This window comes from Pseudochaenichthys georgianus, chromosome 21, assembly GCF_902827115.2.
Source record: "Pseudochaenichthys georgianus chromosome 21, fPseGeo1.2, whole genome shotgun sequence".
NCBI classification, from domain to species: domain Eukaryota; kingdom Metazoa; phylum Chordata; class Actinopteri; order Perciformes; family Channichthyidae; genus Pseudochaenichthys; species Pseudochaenichthys georgianus.
In genome coordinates, this window is record NC_047523.1 from 22398165 (window position 1) to 22419891 (window position 21727).

The 21727-nt window shown below is 41.2% G+C and overlaps 2 protein-coding genes across 6 annotated transcripts in view; one reads left to right on the forward strand and one right to left on the reverse strand.

Moving 5' to 3' along the window:
- tmem198aa (transmembrane protein 198aa) overlaps positions 1–4257 on the reverse strand; it is a 36490-nt gene extending 32233 nt beyond the window's left edge. Inside the window, exons 1-2 of one of the 2 annotated variants that reach the window (XM_034110756.2) lie at positions 4067–4257; positions 3832–3893 (exon numbers count right to left, since the gene is read on the reverse strand). The gene's annotated coding sequence lies outside the window, so the exon portion shown is untranslated. Of the gene's footprint in view, positions 1–2768; positions 2870–3831; positions 3894–4066 lie in introns of those variants that run through there. The other variant, XM_071207102.1, reaches the window with a different exon arrangement.
- A 1516-nt stretch (positions 4258–5773) lies between these two features.
- LOC117466755 (myc box-dependent-interacting protein 1) lies at positions 5774–21350 on the forward strand. Of its 4 annotated transcripts, XM_034110190.2 has the most exons (20): positions 5774–6096; positions 6938–7018; positions 7255–7309; positions 7401–7495; positions 8137–8232; positions 8367–8477; positions 8563–8655; positions 9069–9154; positions 9348–9423; positions 9853–9917; positions 10521–10565; positions 11364–11439; positions 11884–12006; positions 12934–13017; positions 14244–14264; positions 16618–17049; positions 17604–17660; positions 18178–18252; positions 18374–18475; positions 18636–21350. In XM_034110190.2, exons 1-20 carry the CDS (start codon positions 6010–6012, stop codon positions 18735–18737), a joined length of 1962 nt encoding a protein of 653 aa, XP_033966081.1. In that variant the 5' UTR covers positions 5774–6009; the 3' UTR covers positions 18738–21350. The 4 variants fall into 4 exon arrangements, with proteins under 4 accessions (XP_033966081.1, XP_033966084.1, XP_033966083.1 ...); XM_034110193.2 differs by lacking the exon at positions 16618–17049; XM_034110192.2 differs by lacking the exon at positions 12934–13017.
- Positions 21351–21727: the final 377 nt, after the last annotated feature.

The following is a 21727-nucleotide window of genomic DNA, read 5'->3' on the forward strand; positions in this document are numbered from 1 at the left end:
ACACACACACACACACACACACACACACACACACACACACACACACACACACACAGCCGGAGGGCTCTTACACTCCCAACCTGACGCTGTCCTCATTACACTGCTACAGACCCACGTTTAGTATATCGTGCTGAAATGGTTAAACGGATGCCACACAGCGTACGTGTGAGGCGCACAACAAACAGCAATCTGACCAGCATATGCCTGTGTGTGTGTTTACATGTGAACATGCCAGTGGGAAGGAAAGCACTGGTGTGTATTCATTTACACTTTACCCTCATGCTTTCTCTTCTCCTCCTCTCCCCATCTCTAATTCCACCTTCTTCTTGAATTCCATTTCCCCCGTCTTTTTTTGTTTTCATCTCACTATCCATTGAGTCATAACCATCAACCCTTTTCCTACTATCTTCTCTCTTTTAAGTTATTCTATTGCTCTTATAACTCCCATTTTCTTTCTTAATCTGTCTTTGTTCGCCCTGTTTAAGCTTCCATCCATCTTTCTCTTTCATATATTACAAAAACACTGAGGCCTGTCAGACAGAGAAGCCCCTGAAGACGTTGTGTGCTCGGCCTTGAGTCTGAGTCTTTTTGGCTTATGTTGCCTGTACTTACATAACTTGTCATCAAAGCCCAGCACAGTGCACAGCAAACATCTATGAATGAAATGAGTGGTAGTCTCTCTGGTACCCATCGTCACCTCAACACTGAGACTATCTATTCAATTGTTTGTATCCTAAGCTTGATTAAATACAACGTGACCATTTATTCTATTAATTAAAATGATAGTTGTGAGGCTTTTATCTCCGCACTGAGGTCTTCATCTGTTTAATGTTGAATTCTAAGGAAATTAAAAATGAAGATAATGTTGTTATGGCTTTTTTAATACTGAGGCCAGACCAGGCGTATCAGCCTTTTGTCAGCTAAGGAGAAAGGTAACATGCCATTTAGAAAATGTAATTTATAACTGCTGGCCAAACAGCTCCAAGCCTCTCAGGTTGGCCCGAGTCCTAACTCTGAGGACTGCTTGGCTCTTGGTTATGGTTACGTAACTATCAGCAAAGCCCCACACGGGGGGGCCTCGTTTAAACTATTTCTAATTGGCTTTCTAAAAAGGAGTGGGACATTTTTGGGACATTTCTCCCTCACTATCTCCTTAGTACCTTCTTTAAATCATGGACCTAACCGATCCTTACATGACACTGAGATTAAAATGTCATATAAAGACCTGTCTTTAGTTAAACCGTGTAGGGAGAGCATAGAGCAAGATAACGTCTGACCACCAGAGCGTCCACCGTGTTCATAACATTAGGTCTGTTAGTAGGGCATCATTGGACATTGTTGGAAATTAATGTTAATGTTAAACACGTCCATTTGCTCCATAGGTCCTTTTAACATGGCCCCGTTTGGTGACCCAGTGAAACAGCGCGGCTCGCAGCAGAAGAAAGCCTGGTGCACACTTGAATGTTAATATGCCACTGTAAAAACTCTTTGCTCCAGAAAAGCAAGAAGCATGCCAAACCCTGTTTGATCTTCATTCAGCTATTTATTTCCCAAAATCAAGAGCACAGCTTCAAAGTTCAGCTCAGGAAATGAACTGAGGGAGAGCTTTATTAAAAGATGTTATAGCGCTACAAAGTACGAAACTCTGAGGCTTGACACCACTGCACTCAGCACTGCTCTCTAGGTGGAGCGTCAGTAACTGGCTGCACACTGGTTTCTAAACACTATTATGAACTGTAGCTTATTCATGATTCTCCCCATGGTATCTATTCATTTGCATCCACTAGTCAAATACTGCACAACCTCAAAACCCATCCTTATATCTCAAGAGATCGCCAGCTCAGGGATGTCATTTTACCTTTCCTGAAAGACTGCACCTCACTTTTCATACTTAGAGAAGGCCGGACTCTCGCCTCTAATATGAAATTCTAAAGAAGATCCAGTGCTCCTAATAGCAAAATAAGACTATCATCATACACTGCATGTAATGCTCTTTGCATCTTCCTCTATTGTATATACTTCTCACCCTATCCCATAACATCAAAGTAGGTATGTACAGCAGCATGTAACAAGTCTTTCCTTCTCTTGTTTCCCCCCCCCCCCCTGCAAACCAGGTCTGCCAGCAACTAAATACATTCTTGGACTACCAACACTCATGTACAGTAGTTGTATCCACTTAATTTATGATTTAATCGAGAGGTCTGTAAAACCTCATTTCCCCACAAAGAATCATGCAAAAGCACCACTTTGAAGATTGTGTTTAGCAGATGTTTCAACTACTTCCTTGGAATTAACTCATGCAGCATAGAAAAGCATACACATTTACTATTCTACTAAAGGAGTCTGAGTACCAACATGAACAATTAGTGGTCTATCAGCAGAAGGCTCTAATTCCTGACATACTGTATCAAACATAAACAAGCTGTCAAGATCTGTCTGTGTTGTGTTTTATCTAGTCTTTTTCTGTCTTTGGTTTTGAAAAGTGTTCACCTCCTGTTTTGCCTGTTGCCTTCTGTCTGTTTTCCCTCCCTGATTACACGATTGTGTTCACCTGGTGTCCTGCTTCCTGCACACACCGTAACATTACGAACCGACCTGAGATATGGGCCCAGCAGATCCGTTTGAGCAGGAACTATTGGATTATACCTTTTCTTTGTCTGACTGCGCTCATCGATGGATTGGAGCGCTCAGGGTTCAACAGCGAGATGCTGCTCTGGCAGAAGCATTCAACCTTACAATGAAGAATCAAGATTTGGTTAAATTCTTACCTGCCTGGCTTTTGGATTACCTCACGGTTTGTTTTCCCGATCCTGATAGACCCAGGTCTCCCAATTCCCTTTTTGATACCACACGCATCGGTGTGGTCCGCCTGGCGTCAGCCCCTGCTTCTCACCCCACGCGATTCACAACATTACCCCCTAACCCTACCCCTACTACCCCTAACCCTACCCCTCACACCAGATACTGACCCTAACCCTAACCCATTTTTTCAGATTTGTGAACAATATTTGAGAGAAATGGTTATTTTGTGTATATATATATATATATATATATATATATATATAAAATGTTTTAGATCTTTGAGTTCATCTCATAAAAAATGGGAGCAAAAACAAAAGTGTTGCGTTTATATTTTTGTTCAGTGTATATTCGATGTAATGTAGTTGTTTGTCGGTTGACACTGGTTGATTAATAGAGTGACAGAGAGACAGATTGATAGTAGGTAGGTAGGAAGGTAGATAGATAGATAGATATATATATACTATAGATATATATAGATATATATAAATATATATATATATATACGATAGACAGATAGGATGTAGGTTCAAGTGACTTTCTGCCAGTGTAAATCAATTTGGCTCCCACTGTTTACACGCTGTCCAAACCAATTATGTACACGGGTATCAAATTCAGAGTTTAGTCTTTTCAATTATTAATTCCCACGCATCATGAAGGATTCATCTGGATGTCACTGATATGCGGGGTCTCAAAGTGCTCGAGCCTTGTGTTGGAGAACCAATTGCAACGGTTTGAAAACAATAGAGGGAAGACAATAGAGGAGCGGAGACAGTCAGTCGTCCATGTGTACAATTTTCAAAGGCAATTACACTGACGGGCGCAAGGCTGTGGGCAACATATAAGCCATTGGGGAGGGTTTTACAGTAGGACATTTGGTGCGTTAAGGCTGGCTGGAGATCACTGGACAAAACGTTACAATGTGTTATTTGTGACAAAGACAGACTCAGTAAAAAAAGGAAAACACCTATAGGCTACGTGCTTAGTTAGCATAACACAACTGTCATTTCGACATGAACAAAGAACACTCACATCAGTAATGCTTCATATCCGCGTGGTTTTCTTTGTCGTCCCCGAGTCCAAACGAGAAAAACCTTTTCAAAGAAAGGAGAAGATCATGTCCACTTGTTTGCTTGAAAAACCCAACATTATCATCTCAGGGAACCGGGCTCGGTCCAAAAGAAGAAACACAGCGTGCAACTCCAAGAAGCCTGAAGCGAAGACTAAAACAATGCTCAACTCCTCTTGGCTTCAATTGCTCACTTACTGCGTCCAGACAACCGCGCTGCTGTTCGCCGGGACCTCATGGAATATTGAACGCCAATAATGGAGCTGTGCTACGGGAAATGGAAATGCTGCCTTGCGGTTTTTATTCCGTGTTTACATCAAGATATTAAGATATCCCCCCCCTAAATCGACCCGTGTATGCGCTTCCTTTGTGTTCTCTGTCTCGCTCGCTGTGGGTAACGGGTTAAACCATTCCTGCAGCACGAGAGGGGGGGGGGGGGGCAAGAGGAGCTATTCATGTGTATATGGGAACGAATGGGTTTGGTGACTCGTGGCCAACTGTTGTTATTGTCAGGGATAAAGATACTGGGAGGAAAAGCAGAGGGAGAGAGTGGTGGGGGTGGGGGCGTGAGGATTTAAAAAAAAAAAACAGAGTCATTTTACATTTTCAAAGAACTGCTTCACTGCGTTGGCAGATTATGACAAATCTGTGTATGTAATCACACCCTCCACACACCAAACCGTTTTACTTCTCACATTCAAAGAGGGTTTATAAGTACGCTCTCATGCTAGATCATGCAACAGAGATATAATTACGTCCAGTGTAATGTTTGCCTGTTTCTCCCCTCAGCAGCATCAGAGTTCACTATCAGGACCTTGGATAGCTCCCTGCCAGCACCAGCCACCTGTGTCAATAAAGAGCTGTGGTTTCAACATACTATTGGATGTACAATGAAAATGTTCAAATATTGTTTGGGTTGTTGTTCACCAGAGAAAGGAAATGTGAGTGATGTAGCCAACTTCTAGTTAAGACCACACCATGAATTCCTTTTAACATCACTCGGAACAGCCTGATCTGGTGATGTTGGGAGAGTATCTGAGAATCTAAAAAGCCCCAGTCTTTTATTATTTAGTTTTTCAGCCGTGAAAGAAATTAATCATAGCTTTGTTCATACTATTTGTCGGTGGATAACATGTTGGCCAACAGCGCCATCTCCTGGAGAGCTTGTGGATCTAGACATGTATTTATTTGTTTCACCAGATAGAGCCTGGTGTAGCCTGTGTGTCAGATACAATGTATTTCCGTACTCCTCCTGATATCTTTACCATACCAGAAAATACACACTGTCAGGGTATCAGAGCTATGTAGTCTGTAACATTGCTTGTATTCACATTTATTTGGGAAAGTTTGGTTTATTATATTTTTAAACCTAACTGACATCAACATTAACAGCTGCAGGGAAAAAAAACAAGAAACTTAATTCTCAAAACCTACATTTGTTTTTCTCAGTGTCTAGGAGTGATTACTTGATGATTCACTTGATTTCTGACCTTCCTTTTATAGAGAAATATCCTACTCTTAAAGGTCCACGTGTCACTTATGTAACGATATAATATCAGATTAGGACAGATGGATCGTTGAAACGTTAATAGACAGTTGTGTAGAAGGCCTGGTCTGATTTCTTATTATTTTTACAATGCGTTGTTGGCTATACTGTACACTGACTGCTGGTCTGTATTAACCATTGATTCATTGATCAATGAAAGACTAAATGATCACATGTATTTAAGCAATCTTTAAAGTAAACAAAACAACTACATTTCAAAGATCAACACATATATATTTTTGAGGAAATAATAAAATAATAAAACAGCACATTGTGCTCAGCTCGTAGTCTCGTTTATCTTCCCCGTGTGGACGCGCAGCAGCATCTGTGCCTTTAAGAGCATCTCTGACAGCATCCTCTTCTGTCACGGACGCGCACACAGCAGCTCAACATTTGAGAATACAGCTTCGCTTTCTGCATCCACATCCTCCTAGAGATACAATCATAACATCCCATAATTACATTTATCACCAAATATTTCTCCACTGGACATTGATGAATTTGCCTCAACGGTCGCCGTAGCGGTCCATCCGATCGTTATTGCTCTTATTTCCTTCCTTTCTTCCCGCATCCAAAGACAGATCTACGCTACAAGATGGCTGAGTTGAATTTGGGGAAGGGGCTGACCGCAGGGAAAGTGGCCAGCAACGTTCAGAAAAAACTGACGAGAGCCCAAGAAAAGGTAAGACGTGCTCACTAATGTGTAAATGTATGGGGAATTACAATGCAGGCCTACAAGCCGCGAAACAGCAGTGCCGCATCCTCCACCGAGGCGCAGTGTCGCATCACGACATCCTCAGGAGCAGGGATGCTGTATTTGGGGATGGGGATATCCTCTTTAAACACATCGTTTCTGAACTCAATGTCGTGCAGCGGGCACGCATATTGCAGTGAGATATACTATAACCCTGCTCATAATTTAGCACATAACTGGAAGGTTTGGGGCATTTTAAATCCCCCTTTGGGTATTTCATTGACAGCTTGTCACAGAGATGGTGGCTGCGGAAACACTGCCTTTCGTTTTTCTAACAGTACGATGATGGGTATTTCCCATGCTGCAATACGTTCTGTATATATGGCAGATGTGAGGCCTAGTCAATGCGTTCATGCACCTGCGCGTTGTTTTCTGAATAAAGGGCAGGGGGCGCTATTCTATCATAATGCATCATTTGCTGTAGGATTAAATAGAGACAGGCAGAGAGCAAACTGATAATGATGTAAACCCAGTGTGCGTTAACAATGTGTGAATGCCATTGAATTAACAACACGTGACTCATGGGTATAAGGCATGCTTCTATACATGATATACTGACAATGTGACTTGTTTCTGCGTACCTTTTAGAAGATTAAACAGTATTTGTTTATTGTGTGTTCCCATTGCTCGTTTAAACAATAAAAGAGACATTTATATTACAGTTGAAAACATTGAGAGATCAAGACAGGACATCTGATGAATGTTTAGTATACATTGTTAACCTTACCCTCAGTATTGTCATTAATGTTATCATGGGTTTGACTGACAGGTTCTTCAGAAGCTTGGCAAAGCTGATGAGACCAAAGATATTGCTTTTGAGGAAGAAGTGATCAACTTCAACAAACAATATGTGAGTAGTCCAATGAATGGCACTTTTTTAATGTGGAGCCATAATGTACATTTGCCTGGAAATCAATAAAGCTGCTGTCCAAATATCATTATTAATATTATACAAACTGAATTTAGCATTTGGTATAACAGGTTAGCATTTTCTGATTTTAAATGATGTACCTAACCGTTTGAGAGTGTGTCTCCTCACTGGGAAGCTTTGTGTTCTGAGCCCCATGTGTTGTGTTTCACCCTAAGACTGAAGGCAGCAAACTGCAAAGGGACCTACGGGCATACCTGGACGCAGTAAAAGGTGACACACACAACCATGTACTTGCATGTACCGAGCTGTACATATAAACACACAATAGAAGAGGAACACTAATGTATGTGTATCTCCTCAGCCATGCACGAGTCCTCCAAAAACGTGCAGGGGTGTTTGGCTGACATGTATGAGCCGGAGTGGTACGGCAAGAAGGAGGTGGATTCCATTGTGGAGGTGAGAAAGTCTTTTCATGGAGGTGTTTAATAAACAGAGATTGCCTGCATCTCTGAGAGTGTGAGCACACACTGATTTCCCTGTAGAGGTCACAGCCACTTTTGTTATTAAAGAATATCAGTTGATCGTGTGTGTGTGTGTGTGTGTGTGTGTGTGTGTGTGTGTGTGTGTGTGTGTGTGTGTGTGTGTGTGTGTGTGTGTGTGTGTGTGCGCTTGGCTCTCTAGCTTTTGCTCTGCAGAGACAATTTGTTCTCAGTGTGAGATTGTGTCCTTTTGGCAGAAAGAGCCAAATTATACATTAAAATCTCTTGTGATAAATGTTGAGTCGCTCTTTAGATTTCCCTCCGACGCTTTTACAATTGAAATGACTTTTTTGTTAATGGTTCTGATGCGACAAATCTCCCACGAGCTCGCTGCTACAAGATTCTGCAATCAGTAAAAAGGGTTTTAATGCTGTTCTTAATTTCGATAACGAACCATGAGCCAAGATTTGGCAACAGAGCTACTGGAATGAAATCAAAAATCCAGGGGGCATGCTGCCTTAAAACAAGCAACAACAGCCTGGTGATGAAAGAGCCACCCATTGTCCTCTTCAACCTCTCATTGTGTTTATGCTACAATGATGTCCATCCATGCTCCAGGACTGCGATGTGCTGTGGACTGACTACCATCAGAAGTTGGTCGATCATGCCCTCATCTCCATGGATACCTACCTGGGCCAGTTCCCTGATATCAAGGTAAGCTGTGTGGTCCATACATATTAACCCAATATGTGCTGAGAAACAAGTGAATGTTTGGAAGATGAAAACAGACGGTTCCTTGCAGGGGAAGACACGTAACACGACTATGTGCTCTCCCCTTTTCTGCTCAGTCACGTATAGCTAAGAGGGACAGGAAGCTGGTGGATTACGACAGTGCCAGGCACAACTATGCTACCACACACAAGACCAAGAAAAAGGACGGGGGCATTAAAATCACCAAGGTGAAACTCATTTTAAAACCTGGCACGATGTGCAATTTTCATAAATATCACTTTTTCCATGTTGTTTTCTTGGTTTTTCTTCCAGCCGTCGTCCTTGTTGGAGAGGGCCACTCCAGGCTGGGCTCAGGGTATCTTGTCTGCACACAATGTTGCCCAGAGCAGTCTGTCCAGGAGCCAGGTACACAACAATCTTACTGCACTGTCATGACTTTCTATTCCTGCCATTTGCTACTGTCATATATGTATGAAGGTAACATAAACATGCGATAACAACTTGAAACAAACCATGTTGAAGAATAGTGGATGTCAGGGAATGCTACACACACACACACACACACACACACACACACACACACACACACACACACACACACACACACACACACACACACACACACACACACACACACACACACACACACACACACACACACACACACACACACACACACACACACACACACACACACACACACACACACACACACACACACACACACACACACACACACACACACACACACACACACACACACACACACACACACACATATACAGTGGTATGTAACTGTGTGTGTGTGTTGCTTTCAGGCAGAAGAAGAGTTGGATCGAGCCCAGAAGGTGTTTGAGGAGATTAATATTGACTTGCAAGAGGAATTACCTTCACTCTGGAACAGGTGCGTACGTGTGTGTGTGTGTGTGTGTGTGTGAGTGTCTGGAGAAATTGATTCTCCCGCTGTTGGATGGACGCCGTAATTACATTTCACTTACATCCATGTTACATTGCTTACCGTTACACGCTGTTAAACTAAGTCAAGATAATCATGCAATCAATACTGACTTGCTCCCTTTCTTCTTCTCCATTTGTAGTCGTGTCGGGTTTTATGTCAGCACCTTTCAGAGTTTGTCTGGTTTTGAGGAGAAGTTTCACAAGGAAATTGGCCGGGTGAGTGTTGTGTGTAGACCTCTGCTAATGCTGAATGTAGATACACACTGGGAAACACACATTGACTTGATACGCCAGATAACAGTTGATGAAGAATGTCAACAGTGCACTATTAAACTACATCAGGAATTGAATCTAAAAAAAAACATATTGCAGACATTGGGTTTTAACTGAATGCAGAGGGATTATTTTCTGTAGCAAGAGGAGAGAGAGAGTCTTAAATGTTTTCCATCTGAATTTGGACATGATGATGCAAACAAGCTGTGGCAGACATTCACACGTTGCCGAATCGATATGATATTACAGAGCCAGAAGAACAGAAAACACATTGTCATGATTTGTGCATTGATCGCTCCACAAACGTGTCGGACGATGATGATGTCATGTAGGTATTGTTATATCTAACCCATCGTCTTTCCCCCTCTACAGTTGGATCAGGATATGCATGACGTCTTGGATACTTTGGAGGATAGAGGCACAGAGGCAGCAAGCAGGTTGGTTCCTTAAACATCCAAAATAGCAATTCTGAAGAGATTCACAAAATAAAGCAGCAAGATATATTTTCAGCATACTGTATAGGTATTCAATGTAATCTATGAATATCAGCTCATGTTCAGGTAACAGTGATGCTATTCAGTACTCAGAAGTACTGAGATATTTTGTAAATATCGCACTAAGGTGAAAACCCAGTTACATTTGGGCAATTCCAAAATATCCCTAGTCTGCCTGAACACATGTGGTTGTGTGAAACGCTGAGCCTCATCAGTCAATCACTGACCGGTCAGTCATCAGCCACCAAAGAAAATACTTGCTTGGTTGTATATTTATGGCACCTTCTAGAAATGGGCAAATATCTTTTCAGAAATGTACGCAAATATTTAAACTTCTTGAGAGCACACAATTCATCGTGCCTTATGAATACATTGTGCTGCATTGGAAGTTGAATCAGCAGTGAATTAAGCGGTTATGTTATTTCTAACAATCCCATACAAAGCATATGGATCAAAATATCATTCTTAAAAACATGTTAAGCTACAGGAATACACAAACAATGAGGCATGCATTAACCCGGAGCCATCCCTGAACCCCCCTTTCAGAAAGACAGAATCCCGCGGCGCCTCATCGTCAGGAACAAATAGGAGGTAACCTACAGCCACCGTGGTAACCATGGTGACACAACTGTTGTCTGTCTGTCCGACTGACGTGTCTGTCCAGCTGTCTGTCTGTCAGTCAGTCTGCAGGTTGGGAGGAGAAGTAGTGCTTTGTTGTGACTTCACAGAAACACCGATGGTAGAGCTGTGCACCCAGATATAAGAGTTGAGCAAAACGGCATGTTAAACGCTGCACCTGGCAACACTGTTACGCAACAATACAACTCTAATACCCAAGGTACTGAGTAGTAATATACATGGCTGGGTGAACACACTAGGCGGCCACATGACCTACAGTAAATCAGTTTCTGGGTCCCAAGTCTAAACCCTCTGTTTCACTTCCTCTGTTATTTCTTAATGAAGCTGCTAATAACAAACCACGAGACTAAGTTGTACCCTCTTGAGTGTTTACCTCCTGCCATTTGAACCGTCCGATATACAGAATTGCCTGGTCTAGCATTACATTTTAGGTTTTTCAACTCTTATTTTCTGGCGCTGTTTTGCCAGCTTTAGAATATATTAATATCACAGTGAATGCTTCTAACACCGAGCGCTTGTGAGGATTTCCTCGAAGCACCGACAAAGCCTGCTTGCATGGGATGGAGGGAGGAAACGAGAGGACGGAAGACTCACTTTTTGCATGGAAGCTCTTGCAACGACAGCTTTTGTTCAGACCCTTGCACAGCATGCCTCGTCACTTCTCAAGTTGTGGTAGCTTTGCTAGCGTTTGCCCTCCTTGTTACTTCCTCTGTAATCTGTCTGTCTTTTCTATCTCTGTCATTTACTCAGTGCGAGTGGGAAGGAAGCAGCGAACCACAGTCTCAGGCCAGGAGGACCACCGCCAATCCCCAAATCCCCATCCAAGGTAAACAAACTTCAACAAACGGACTGAGGCTGTCTCTTTGTTCGGCGTTGTGTCTGAATTATTTCCTTAACACAGGTGTGACTCAGAACAGAAATGTGGGATGCTTTTAATGTAGGAGATTTGTATACAACCAGTTTCTTCTGTGCTCTTCCTGCAATGACAAATGCACATGTTTGTCTTCGGAGTTTGAGATTTTTAAATCTAATTTTGGAAAACAACAAACACACTCCAGCATACTGTCTAATAATTTAGAAACATTAAACAACATCATTCTAATACATTTGGATTCACTTCCCTCCCCTGAGCAACTGTGACTCTTGAAATAGATGTGATGCATTTTCTTCCGGTGTAAAAAGCACAACTTTGAAATAAATACGTTGAAATATCTTAAACCATCCTACAATGCGGACCGAATTTGAGCCCCTCTCTCTCTCTCTGTTTCAGCTGAGGCCTGCAATGCCTCCTCCCCCCAAGGTGACTCCCTGTAAGGAGTTGAAAACAGAGAACATCATCAGCATGTTTGATGCTGCAGCGGCTCCTGATATCAGCGTCACCTCCCCTACAGAGGTGAGTGAGCGGCTGCTGTCTACAAACAGACAGCCTTTTAACTTGCAACTCTCCAGCACAGGTCAGAGTCTGGCGTCTGCTATTCTATCTGATTCTATTCTATTCTTTTTGCTTCCATTTAATTGGGTGGTAACTATTATATTCTACGATCCTATCATATACTGTCCTACTTTATTTGTATTCTATTCTATTCTACCATTATATACTATCTTACCATATTCTATAATTTTCTATTATATTCCATACTATTCAATTCAAGTATATTCTTTTCTATTCTATTCTTTACAACCATATTCTATTTAGTAATTTTTTTTTTTCTATCATTGATCTATTCTCTTCTATTCTATCCTTTTCAATTATATTCTATACCATACTGTTTTACTACTTTACTATTCCATTATATTTCTTCTATTCTAATCTATACAACCATATTCTATTTAGTAATATTCTCTTTTTCTATCATTGATCTATTCTCTTCTATTTGATCCAATCCTTATCTATTCTATTTTATACTTTTCTATTCCATTACTTTCTATTCTATTATTTTCTATTCTATACCATACTGTTTTTTATCCTACCATACTCTATACTTCACCATTCCATAATATTACTTCTATTCTATTCAATGCTATGATTTTTATTTTATTTTCTATTCTATTCTATCCAACCATTTTCTCTTTTTCTATCATCGTTCTATTATCTTCTATTCTATCCTTTTCAATTCTATTCTAAACCATACTGTTTCACTACTTTACTATTCCATTATATTACTTCTATTCTAATCTATTCTAATTTATTATTTTCTAATCTCTTCCAATCTATTCTATTCCACCCTATTTGATTGTGCGTTGCCATCTCGTGTGCCTGTGCCTTGACCCTCTGTGCGCTCAGTTAGCCAATGAGCCCTCGTGTTCCTGTTGTTATCAGTGCGACAGTCCTGCAGCGAGCAGCCTGCTGGCCATGGACCCGGACTCTTTCAGTGGAACAACCAAAGCCTCCACGGTCACACAGGTGGATCATTTACAGCATGCACATATAGGTCGTAGAGACCCTCCTCTGCAAGAAAAGCCAAGCTTCACAAGAGATTTTATTTTGTATTCAGAAATGTTTTAAAGTCATTGTTTTATTGATATATTAGAGCATTGATGATAACGTTTTCTTTTAGCCAACAACATTTCCAGTTGCGGTGCAATGTTTGACTTTAAATATATTGCAACTAGCTTGATTAGACTGGATACATATTTAAAATCACTTGGTAAGCTTGGCATAGTTTGAGGTGTTGCTGGCTTTCTAATTGACTAAACAAGAGGTAGAGGTTGGCATGACGATCTGTAGAAACCTGCTTTTAGTGACCACTTCTTCCTGCTTCAGCTCTATCCGCAGACCAGTCATGGCATGAAGACTACAGCCCTGCTCTGCTCTTACTTCTCTCTCTTCCAAACGGCACTGTGGGTTTAGATACTGGAAGGACATGCGTTTAGCATACAGACGGGAAGCAAATAGTTGCTTACGATACTTAGAAAGTCAGATAAAGAAGTACACTGTGTTATTTTACCTAAGATATGTTCAGCTGTTGTTTATCCAGGTATGGTTTTCTGTAAGCATTATTATACCTGATAGATGAATGCTTTGTGGCCTACTGTGTTCCATGAGCGCATCAGTAGTTAACAGAGCAAAGTGGATCTAATCCGAGCAGAACGTCCTGGAGATAGATAGATGACAAAGTCTGGATCTGTTGTGGTTGTGATATTTCTGTATGTAGTGATTCATTAGATTTACAGCATTAAAGCACTAACATAAAAACACTTATCATTCACAATGGAGCTGTTATTGTTCAAGTGTTTTTGCATAGAGTGCATAGAGTTCAGTAAGCAACCTCTACCTAAAACGTGCAAGGCTGTCACATGACAATGACCAAAAAGGGGTTTTGTGTTCACTCTTTGACATTTTCATTTGCAACAGCTAATTTAAACAATACATTAGACTGCAAAGGTTAATGCATTTTCTCCCACATTTGACTCACTCTGTGGGAGGCATGTCCAATAAGCATATGGCAGTGGCCCCTCTTTGCATTTATCACTTATTAAACAGATTCTCTTCTTTCCTGTTCGGCGGGAGATCTGTTGCGATGGGCTTGTAGCTTTGGAGCATGGGTATTGCAACTAGAATGTCTACTTTAAAACCACAAGCAAACGCAATTTAGTTATTCATTTGTTGCATCTTCTGTTTTTTCAAAGCCTGCAAACTGGGACTCATGGGTAAGCATATCGTCCTCATCCTACTTGTGTTCTTAATGTGCAACATATATAATAATCAATATGATCATCATCTTCATCAGCATATTCTCATGTGTTTGTCCTTGCTTACATTTAATACTAAAGTAGCCATTATACAAGCCCCAGGGTCCCTGTGCTGGCTGGCACGGGCACCACATGCTTAGCAGGGACTTCTATAATGGCGACTACTCTATAGAAAGAAGCTTTTCCTGAATGTATCTCTATCACGTCCCGAATCTGTCTGTGCGTCATCTTTGTGTCTGCAGTGCTTCGATGTGATAAAACTAAACACCGAAGTGATTGTTGGACAGCACAAATAGAACCTGGGAATGAGCTCGGGTCAATTCAGTTTCAAATTGACATTTTACACTGTTATATTCAGTGTATTTAATATATGAAATTAAACACAAATGGTGTGTGATGTGCAATCCTCTTTTAAGAGCTCTCTCTTTCACATTACTATCGTTTTGGAAGGCACAGTATGTAAACAGAATACAATATTTATTGTGAGACACCACTGATAAAAGATCACACAAATCACACACACTTAGCATAAATGTAATTGTACATTTCAAAACTCTTTGTGAAATGATTTGTAACTGAATCAACCTCCTTTCTTTCTGTTTCCCCTCCTTCCTGTGTGTTTACATGTCGCAGTACGTGTACAGCCTTTACATGATAGCTCCATGTGACACACAGGGAACGGTTTTGTTCTGAAAGTTGAGTGAAGTTGCCCATGTTCTCACTGCATCCTTTCATGGAAATGAGACTGGTAAACTCATAAGGGCTAGTGGGCAACTTCACAACGCCTTGTGACATTCCGACTAACCTTTCCGTTCATCCCTATTCCTGTAAGAGAGACGTGTCTCAACAAACATACAACTCTGCTGTATCAGAGCTTGAGGCAAAGCCGTGATAGCTCAGAAAGGAAGGACACTTCTACTCTTACAAAGCTTCCTTCCTCTTTCTCCATCTGAACATAGCCGTGGGAATATAAACCTGCAAAGTACACGCAGAAGATCCGACATCTATTTTCTGATGGGAAAAGGCTGACAGTGTGTGCTGCCACCCTTCCTTATCTTCATCTGTCTTTTTCTTTAATCTGAACCTTCTCTGTAAAGGTTTATCCTACATCATTCTTCTTGGGTCTCATGATGATGATGATGATGATGATGGTGATGATGATCACTTTCTGCTGAACTCCTCCCATCAATGTCAATTAGCATCTTTCATGGCCTGGTTCTGCTCATACAGTATGTAGCAAAACTGTTCCGTATTCCCTTATTTTCTCTTCAAAAATATCAACCTAAATAATGCTTCATGCCATCTCCCTGATGCGTATCCATGTTTACTTCTTTGAAAAGGCCATTCTACTGGTTTACTAGGTTTGTGCTCTTGAACTAATCAGCCATTACCCGACAACCTACAACATTACCTGACAACCATTTTCAAAACAGTGGTGCTTTGAGTGAAATGCTTACACCATGCTAACATGCTAACAATACAAATGCTACCACGCTGATGATTAGACCGAAAGTTGTTTTAAAATGTGCTTTATAAATAAACTTGATTTGATTTGATTTGATTAGCATGTTTAAATGCTTACCCTGTTCACTGCCTACACAAAGGAATAGTTAATGGGATAAAGCACACAATCACCAGTATGGTCCTTTAAAGTTTTGAATACCTTATCTGTCCTTAGAAAAACTCAACATTAAGGGTGCGTGTCCATATAGTGTTTTTCTCCTTCCTGTAGAAAAGTGCTTTTGGTGTTGGGTGGTGTGGGTTTCCTTTTTCTAGAAAACTATTTTGACAACATATCGGCATTGTTGCTGGCGTGGTCTGATAGATTAGCATTTCCCCTTTGCATTTTATTTAATCTTTTTATTTTTTCACCATGCGCAACAATCAGATGTATTACATGTTTAGTTGTCTGAAAATAAGGAGTGACAACACCTGCAGCGCCTTTAGTCTAAGTGGTTCCATCCGCTCTTTCCTCTTTGGGAACAATTAGCAAAAGATACTGGCGCTCAAAAAAGCACAATATTGATACTTCGCCTATATGCACCCTTTATCATCCCTTTAATATCTCTGTCAATTTCCTAATCTATTGTCGATCAAAAATATCCCTTAACCCATTTTGTAACTCTGGCCCTACCCTTTTTTCTTGTATTGCTTATTTCCAATCCTTTTATCGTTTGAAATGCTAAACCCTTAAATCTGGCCTTAAATCTCCCGTATACCTTGCCTTTCCGTCCCTTAAAATGTCTTCAACCATTTGGTTAAATATCTCTTTTGACCTCTGCCCCCTTGAAACCTGACCCTTGCCCCTCAGCATGAGGAGAGTGATGCCCAGGAAGAGTACATCGAGCCGCACTATGACCCAGTCATTGCTGCTGTAAATGCCTGGGGGGATGATGGCGCGCAGCCTGTCCGCTATGACCCCATAGCAGCTGCCCAAGACGGCTGGGGGGACGACGGAACAGTTCCAGTTCGCATTGACCCCGTGGCTCCGGTTGAGGAGGTAGGGAGGGATGAGGCTAATAACTATCCTGAGGCTGAAGCCCAGGAGGACTGGGGCGACGACGGTGGCCCCACAGAGGAGGTGGCCCCCCCGGTGGAGGTGACCCCCCTGGAGGAGGTGGCCCCCCCGGAGGAGGTGCCCCCCCCGGAAACACCGGCAGCTGAGTCTCCCATTGACGCGGCTGAGGAAGAAGCCACACCTGCTGCTGCTGCTGCTGCTGCAGTGGATGATGAAGAGGGTCAGGTAACCGGAGAGAGAAAAATGGAGAGATGCATCCGGACGAAAAATGGTGGATGCATCGATTTTTGGAGTAGGAGGTTTGAGCATGGGGTGCTGGAAAGAAACAGATAGTAGATGTATACATGGTGCTGTGGATGAAAGATGGAGAAATCTTGAGATAGAAAACATTAGAATGCATCTGGAACAGCAGCATGGATGCATTAACTGTGACAAAGGGCAAGTTGGAAATGATTTGCTGAGGGAAAGAGATGAGTGTTGACATCTGCTTCTCCATACACACAACTAATCCCAGTCACTGCTTATCACTAATCCACGCACATAGTACTCTGGGCAAACACTTTAACTATACTGCAACTCTGCATTAGTATCCAAGCTTAGCGTCTATTCAACATACTTGCTTGTATTAGTCAGGACCTTGCTGTTTAGGCTGTGTGGCCTGTCCTTTCTGTCTGTCTTTGTCTTGTCTGTCTGTTCTGCTTTCTTCCATTCTTTCCTCCTCCTTGTTTCAATATGTCACCTGTCTCATTCTCTGGTATTGTCTTTGTCTCTGCTCCCAGGGTGAATCTGCAGCAGCTGCTGCAGCACCACCAGAGGAGGACGCCCCGGCAGAGGAGGTAAAGTGGAACTACTGTAACATTCAATACCTGTTTCAATGTGTTTTTATTGCAAAATTACAGATATCATTATAATTATGTAGCATTGGATGTCAATCATATTGTTACATTATATATTGTTATATTACAAATTGTACACCCATTCATACACAACCACTAAACGTTTCTTTGTATGACTGAATGGCATCCTTCGTTATCTCATTTACAGGCTATCTCATCCATTATTTTTGCATTTATTATTGGAAAAAATAACTGTATTGGAAATGTTGTGACATCAGATTACATTTAATTGAAACCATTATTTATTTTATGGTTTTTCCAGTACATTTAAAGCTCAAACCTTTTCTGAAATTATCCTGTTTCCATAGTTTCAACTCACAGACCTTTTTTTTTCTTTTTTCGAACATTCTGCTGCTATATTCTTGTGAAATCATGGAGGGATATTATGTCTCCTCAAAAGATGAACACGTTTTCAGTGTGCACTACCTGTCAGTTAATAGGCCCTCTGTTTTTCTAGACGCCTGAAGTAGCGGCACCATCAACAGAAGTTGCATCAGAGCCTGAAGTCATTCCACCTGGCTTTTTGTTCAAGGTAAAAAAGGATACAAGATTGAAAATATCTCAATCGTGCCGAACATTAACTTAACCCAAACATATCTTTTATATATACAGAATATATGGATTTCATTAATGCTAGTATTTATGTGATATAGCTCCTGGTGATGCATGATTACGCTGCCAACGACACAGACGAACTGGAGATGAAGACTGGTGATGTGGTGCTGGTTATCTCCTTTGAAAACCCTGACGAACAGGTACAGACACACGCACACACTCTCACACACACACACACACACACACACACACACACACACACACACACACACACACACACACACACACACACACACACACACACACACACACACACACACACACACACACAACATTCATTCACGATGTGTGTGTTTTAAGGATGATGGGTGGCTGATGGGAATGAAGGAGGACGACTGGAAGCAGAACAAAGAAAATGCCGCTAAAGGAGTATTCCCTGAGAACTTCACCCAGAGGCTGTGAAGAAGGAGGACAGGACGTCATTCCAGCTTCCTTTTCATATCTCTCTTTCTCTTGCCTCAATCTTCCCTATCCTTTCTTGCCCCGATATTACCTTTCCAAGGACTTTGGCCATAGAAGCAGAGCTGTCACAGCCCTGGCTGAAATCGTGCGTTTCTAAGGTCTGCTACACTGTGCTAAAAGTGGATCTTGGCATTTCTGTGGATTTCTGCCAAAATGACAGTTACAGAAGTGGCCATTTCACTGGTTCCCCTCTTTGTTGTCTTGCTTCTGCTACACAACACCGGCGGAATTGATTCGAGAATCCCGATCACGCAAGATAGATGCAGGGATTGTTGCCTCTGCAATGGCTACTGCTGCAATTGCCTCATGTCGTTTTATTCTTAGTCATGTCTCATCATTAACTTTCCAAGGTCTATTTCCCCAACACAACAGAGAAAATGTCTTTTGAGCGGTGCTTTTGTTCATCTGATACTGAGAGGACAGTGTACAATTATGAAGTCAACGCCAAGTGTAGCAAAGTATCCCTTAGAGTGACAAATGTAGTAATTGTAGTTGTAAGCCAGGCTGACAGAAAGTTGAGCTGAGTCCTGTTTAGAAACAACACTTTGAAAAGTAAAAACATATCCTAGCTGGCAATTTCCCCTAAATTGTTCTAAGTGACAACATTTGCAATCTCATGAACAGCAGGGACTATTTAGCCGCTCATTAATGAGAGTGGGTTGTTGAAACACATTTCTATTTTTGGCAATGGCATGTTTTAGCCACATGTGTAGCCATCAATTGTCGTTTATTTCTCTTACACATGTCCATGTGCTACATGCAGCAGGCTGGTAAACATCTCAGATGCCAGTACTTCTTGTTTAATGATCCACAATCCCTCTCATTAGTCCTGGGTGCTCCGCTGCTGTCACGACGCCTGTTGGACACATTCAGCCCTTGTTTTATTCCTAATTTAATTATCTACCCGTGAAACATTAGAACATGGGCCCCTTGTTGTTGTCTTGGTTTAGATCGAATAGTGATAGATTATAAACCTGTTGTTAAAATCCAAACCATTTAACTGGCATCAATGTACTTAAAGACAGCAGGAATTCAACATAAAATGCTTTAAAATTCCAACAAAAATACTTTTTACAGAGCCCTATAGAGTAGGAAAAAAAAAACTGTTTCCATCTTTGACAGACATGTTTTTGAATCCTTGTTGTTTGAACTTGTGTGAAGTTGTGTTGAGTGGGCATGTAAACAAATCTTTTCAAGGATTTATTTTTCACAAGGGATTCCAAATATGCATTAGCCTGGCTCGCCGAAAAGCTGGACAAAAAAACTACAAGAAAAAGACGCTGCTACTGGTAGTATAATAGTAAGGCAGATATGGTCCACAAATATATATAAACTGAGCCAGCCTCATTTGAAAAATGTGCCGAAAACAAATCCTTCCATTTGCATTGAGACACCCTAACTCAAATGCAGATGAGTCAGAATATGCACCAGAGCAACTTCTTTTATTTTTGTATGCTGCCAAGCAATGATTACATATAGCCTAATATATATGTCAACATAATTGCCAACTTACTGTAGGATGTTATGGAGTGTTTTGTACTTCTGTCAGGTTTACTGCTCTCAACATAGCCGCTTACTGTAGGTCATCGAAACTATCTCACATGCATCCAGTCACTGACTCAGAAGAGATGCACATTGCTCGTGATGTTGTTAATAAGTGTGCGAGAAAATGGTTGTGTGCGGTTGTATGTGTGTGTTTACGGGTTGTTTGAAAACATCAATTCTTTATCTATAGGCTATTGTTATTGAACAATATCACCACCACCTACCAGGGAATGAGGGGGTTTGTTTTACAGGACGTTTTGGACCAACCCAAACGTATTTGGGTATTTTTCCAATGGCTGGTATTATGGTTCCAGGTGTTATTGTGCATTTGTTGTGTATAAGTGTAATTTTGCCAAGCTGTGATGACAGATACATATTCTATAAAGACATTCATATCTGTATGTGAGTTACTGTGAGCATGCTGAATTCCCATGTGTTGTTGTGTGAACACCCTTAATTTAAGACGATGATACTTTGGTCACTTTTGAGGGAGCTGAAACAGGCAATTTCTTTACTTTGTATTATTTATTTTGTTATTCTAAATAGAGGGAGGGTGGGTGGTTATATATAATGTGTGTTCTTCCACCGTTCCCTCTCAAATCAGTCCTGATTATAATTGCCTGTGATCCATCAGCCTTGCCTCAACATGTCTCCAGGGTATCGTGGTCCAAACAGACCTAAACATGATTACATGGAGACAGGACACAGAGAACATCTACAACCACCAGACTCAGGCGGACACATTTTTGTAATGGTTTTCAGTATTTAAACAACTTAAGATGTGCATGATTTTTTTCATATGTATTTGAAGAAGCCTCACATGTGAGAACATCACCTGCACATTTAGGTTAACCACTTTCATATTTTTTATTTGTAAACATATGTAATATGGTGAGCGTTTCATCTGGGTCTGGTTCTCTATTGTCTGTATGGATAATGAAGTGTCCTGTGATGAGATATGGGATATGACAAAAAGGTTTTTCCTGTACCTAACTGACCAATAATAATAAAGATTACATAGAATCTACTTGTTCTACTTTCAGAAGGTTTTTGCTCGCTGTTCCAATTGTCAGTTTATCTTAGGAAGGTTTCTAACGGATGTCTGTGCAGTCGGATTCTCTTGAAGCCTCGTCGTCTTTTCCTAAGTCCTTTTGAATGATCCTAACCGCTATTCCTTAATCCTGTGACGTTTCACACAGAGGTCAAGGAATGTGGTTAGGAAAAGACATTGATTTTTGGACAATTTGACCGCAACCCAGGTCTTCTATACATGCACTGAAGCATCCAGCAGGGTGTGCTGTGTTCAATGACTTACTCTCCTCCCAAAATAAAAAAGGAGAAAAGCATGCAGGCATCATGAGGATGAAAGAAGAGTTGTTACTGTG

Excerpts from the sequence above, each read along its gene's own strand:
- LOC117466755 (XM_034110190.2), top strand. The coding sequence starts at position 6,010 with ATGGCTGAGTTGAATTTGGGGAAGGGGCTGACCGCAGGGAAAGTGGCC. Across the intron at positions 7,496-8,136 it reads AGGTGGATTCCATTGTGGAG|GACTGCGATGTGCTGTGGAC; the intron begins GTGAGAAAGTCT and ends TCCATGCTCCAG. Across the intron at positions 8,478-8,562 it reads GGGGCATTAAAATCACCAAG|CCGTCGTCCTTGTTGGAGAG; the intron begins GTGAAACTCATT and ends TTTTTCTTCCAG.